At 39.3% G+C, this 4,896-nt stretch overlaps 1 protein-coding gene across 1 annotated transcript; it reads right to left on the reverse strand.

Moving 5' to 3' along the window:
* Nucleotides 1-2,491: 2,491 nt before the first annotated feature.
* Nucleotides 2,492-2,860, reverse strand: LOC100367961 (histone H2A-like). The gene has a single exon (XM_078014246.1). It carries the CDS (start codon nt 2,858-2,860, stop codon nt 2,492-2,494), a length of 369 nt encoding a protein of 122 aa, XP_077870372.1.
* Between the last annotated feature and the right edge of the window lie 2,036 nt (nt 2,861-4,896).

Below are 4,896 nucleotides of genomic sequence, written 5' to 3' on the forward strand. Positions count from 1 at the left end.
AACAGGACGCGGAGCGACGACTGATGCCCTTTAAATATCACCGACATATTTTGATTTTTCCCTTACTTCACGTCTCCAATTAGAAATGATCACCAAAATACGACATTTAGATCCACTAATTACATGTAAATACAGAGTTGGCAAAATATATGTCAATATGAACTTTGAGTTAATACATATAGAACATTACTCGCCATAGGACAATTGATCAGTTCTTTATCCAGAATATGAGCGACATTTATAGAGCGTTTTCTTCAAAACAAAGTTGACAATGTACTGTAAAGCTGTCTGTTATTTGCCATATACATTGTTGCCGTGATGCTGAATTGTTACGGTCATCCAGTTACGAACATCGAGTTACAAAAAGAACCACGCCCATTTTTTTAGAAACCACGCCCACCTTTGCGAAACCACAGCCAAATTGTAACTCGATGTTCAATTACAAGTGTAATGGATGGCACCCTCAAAATTGCAACGAATAAACATTTAATAATCACGAGTCTTTACCCGAAACATAACATCAAGGAATACACGGTTTATAACTTTAGAATATATTTAGCGGTTAAAACTGGATTTGCGCTACTGTTTTGAAGTTATCAGTCAGCGCGACAACTGTTATTATTCATTTCCAGCTTTACTGCCGAGGTCACGGGGGTTACTCGCAACGTACGTTTCGGGGCAAAAGTTGCCGGTGAAGTTTTCAACACAACAATTATCGCTTGTACCAAAAACGAACTGACTTTAGATCCACAATGAAAGTGGAAGGCGAGACGAGTATGAAGTGGTAGACCCATCAGCAAACATCTGCATTTCAGTTATTGGTGATAACACAGGAGTTTGTCAACTGACGGTGAATCCCCTAGTGCGAGCACCAGCTCGCGCAGAGAAATACATAGTACAGTGGTGCGCGTCTTAGCAACAATTAACATCTTGTGACGTAGCTCCGCCCCGAGGATAGAATGTTGAATTCACGCGCGACCAAAAGCGCAAGTTCTGAACACGATTCTGTTTCATTTCAAACTGCTCATTCTCAAACACAGTGATTTCTCGAAATACATACTAATTAGGTAACTTGGTACTGGGTAAAAGTTATTGAAAACACTGCGCAATTTTGAGCATTAGTACTAGAGTGAAATATCAACGAGCTTCTCTGAATTTCGTAACTTGTGGTTACTTTTTAACAGTTTGCTGATCTCTGATAAAAAAACGTGCCTCAAAAACACTTTAACACCAGTTTTTCGATTATTTTTTCTCACTTTTTAATTTTGTTGTGTTTGCGCAAATGTAACAGTTTGGTCAACTAATTGAAGTTGACTATGATGATAACGTAGTTTACCCGTTGACGCTGCAGGTCGGCGTCCTTTGTCTGTGCTGGGACAGCGCTTCCGGTGACGACACAACGCCCCCCCCCCGGTTTACCCCAAATCCTCCGGCGGAGCTAAGTCTCAAGACATTCCACGTTGCTAAGACGCGCACCACTGTACCACGTATTTCTTTGGGCTTTGCGCGCGCTGCTGAGAAACACGGAACGCCGAGCGAAGAGCCGGTGAAAATTCAAGAAAACAGGAACTCAACTTTGAAGTAATCCTGAACAATCAAATTTATATGCGTTACACACGCAGGGGTAATCTTTTTACCCTGTTCAGGGGAGTCTCAATAACCATCGCAAAGTACCGTTTTCTGCGAGTTTTGGCCTTTGTTTTCACCGTGAAGGTTGCCATGCGGTGAAAATGCCCGGGTGGCCGCCTGAGAATAAGGGAAAATTTGAACGAGTGTTGACACGATTTGTAACGAGTGCTTTTCGCGGAACAGGAAACGGTATTGTTATCATTGCTAGATGTACAATAATGCGTAATACTAACAGTACCGTACTAACTGCGCCAAAAAAAAAAAAAAAAAACGCAACTTTACAATAGCAGTGAAGCAAAATAGCACTCATTTTTTATCATTTATAACCCATTATTTTTAAAATGAATAGGCTATTTTTTAGACTATTTATTAGGTGAGCAAAGTTTTGTTCACAAAATAAAATACACCCTTGTCAACGTTAGGCACAATTCTCTCTTGAATATATTAATAAGAGTTGACCATTTAAAATGAAAGAGAAATAGTTTTACACGTACACATGTATCCATAACTTTTTATATATCTTAAGGGGATATTTTGTTTTCGTTATGATTCTTTATAAATCTGATTCGGTGGCCAAATTCTCAGGCTTGTTAAATTTGGCTCAACATTTACCTACCTCACAAATATAAAATGGTGAGCGAAATTGGTTCAGCGAATCGAACAGAAGTCGCAAACGTAACCGCGAACAACATTTTGCACACCAGATTCAACAATAAATTTTAACCGTAAACAGTGAGCGACATTTGATATTTTGTACATATTCATACAAATAATAAACACATACATTACGATAGTTCTCTTTTTGAAGGATGTGGTGGCCCTGAAAAGGGCCGTTTGGTTTGCGTGTGTATAGACACAAGGTTTACTTTTTTTTGGGTAAAAGCACTGCCTGGATGTTTGGCAGCACACCGCCTTGTGCAACAGTTACACCAGCCATAAGCCTGTTCAATTCTTCGTCATTCCGTACGGCAAGCTGAATATGGCGAGGAATGATTCTTGCCTTCTTGTTATCACGGGCAGCATTTCCGGCTAACTCGAGGATTTCAGCAGTTAAATATTCGAGTACAGCTGCCATGTAGACAGGGGCACCAGCGCCAATACGATTGGCGTAGTTACCTTTACGCAAGAAGCGATGACAACGGCCGACAGGGAACTGCAAACCAGCACGGGCGGAACGAGTCTTAGCCTTGCCGCCCTTCTTCCCTTTACCACCTTTACCGCGACCAGACATTGTACACTCAAATTTAAATTACGTGAAATGATAACATTGGCGCAAAAACCACAGTTTTTATAGTCGCTGTCTGGATTCAGAAGCAGAATATTTTTGACCAATCAGAATAAGCAAAATAATCTGACCAATAACATTGCGCTATTTTGCATAATTGCCTGGAAGAAATTGACAGACGATGTGTTCTCCCACGTTCGCAATTAGTCGAATAGCGCTGCAGAATCCGCAATTTGCAACAAGTAGTTACAAATTATGAACGAAAAATCGCTTCAGTGCTTCAGAATCCCTCATTTGCATACTCACTGATATAAAAACTACACCAACGGCCTGTGAACGGTATTTGTTGTTGTGTACTCATTGGCGATATCAGCTAAAGTTACAGGTAAGGGGCGGACCATTTGATATCGTGGAGGGGACAGGAAGATTGAAATGAACCCTACTTTTCCACTATCTAATATGGAATTTTTTCTTCAGCAGTACATTATTTACCGACGCACGTGAAAAAAATTCCAGACCATTATGGTAAAGGAGAAGGAAGCGTTTGCAGATATCAAACTGCTGGCTGGAGAAGAACATCAGGCTTTGGCTGTTGAAAAACTAAGGCAATTCTTCAAACATTCGAGGAATTCTAAGTTCTCACGCAAGAAACACATGCAAGATGCAAACGAATAAAGAAATACAATGCAAAACTGGCTAAAGATAAACGGTTGGCAGATCAAGCTCAGTTGGTCTCAAATTTTATTCGGAATTTTTCGAGTAAAATTTTAACCCCATCAGAGGTCATTGTCCTTGGCAACGGACTCAAATTTATACCAACCTACCACACTTTGCTCAGAGACATGTCTATGCACAGTCAGCTGGGGCACACGTGATAATAAAATAAATACGATATTTACTACATGGGGGCCGCCATCTTGAATGACGCATAAAACTAAATAAGAGACAAGTTGTGAAACGCGTTTTTCAGATTCCTACAAATCAGGACAAAAATACCAATCTTTCACAAAAATATGGTCCGTTGGGGTTATATTAAGCCAACCGATAACAAAATTCGGCCGAATTCGTCGTTTTTGTGTGCAAAAATCCCTTGCATACGAACACCTAATTACGCGAAGAACCTGGAACACTAAGCCGGGGTATTTGAAACCGAAATTGTCATCTAAGCGTTAGGCCGTCGCTGATTGGCCGCTGAGCTGGAATGCAATTTTTTAGTTTTAAATACCCCAGGAAAGTGTTCTAGGTTCTTCGAGTAATTAGGTGTTCGTATGCAAGAGATTTTTCCACACAAAAAAGACGAATTAGGCCGAATTTTGTTATCGGTTGGCTTAATATAACCCCAACAAAAATTTTTGTGAAAGATTGGTATTTTTGTCCTGATTTGTAGGAATCTGAAAAACGCGTTTCACAACTTGTCTCTTATTTAGTTTTATGTGTCATTCCAGATGGCGACCCCCATGTAGTAAATATCATATTTATTTTATTATCACGTGTGCGCCAGCTGACTGTGTGTCTATGCTATCTAGGAGAATGCGTATCAACTTTTTAATGCGCAATAAACAATCTCAACAACATCCTTTCAAAATAAAATCAACATGAAATCCATCATAACAGTAGCATCGAAAATTACATTGAGGCTACCAAAGTTAAGATATCCAAAATTACTACCAATAAACCCAAACAAAACATGAATTCTGCCGAAAGAGCAGCAATAAATAGAATACATCATGATAACACAATTGTAATAAAAAAACAGTCGACAAAGGTCGTGCCATTGCAATCTTGAATACAACTGACTATATATATGAAAACTTTCGTCAACTAAACAACGAACAATACTATACTAAAAGTAGTGGTAAATATACCATAGTTACAACTAATTTGGTCCATGAGCTCGTTACAGAAATGTACAATCTCGATTTAATCGATTACGACACGTATAAATATGCAGAAGCTTCCTTCTTCTCTACTATAATGGTCTGGATTTTTTTCAGGTGGGTCGGTAAATAAATGTCAAGTAGTTTAGTGTTCTGTTTAGAAGC

This window comes from Saccoglossus kowalevskii, chromosome 1, assembly GCF_978046115.1.
Source record: "Saccoglossus kowalevskii chromosome 1, keSacKowa6.1, whole genome shotgun sequence".
NCBI lineage: Eukaryota > Metazoa > Hemichordata > Enteropneusta > Harrimaniidae > Saccoglossus > Saccoglossus kowalevskii.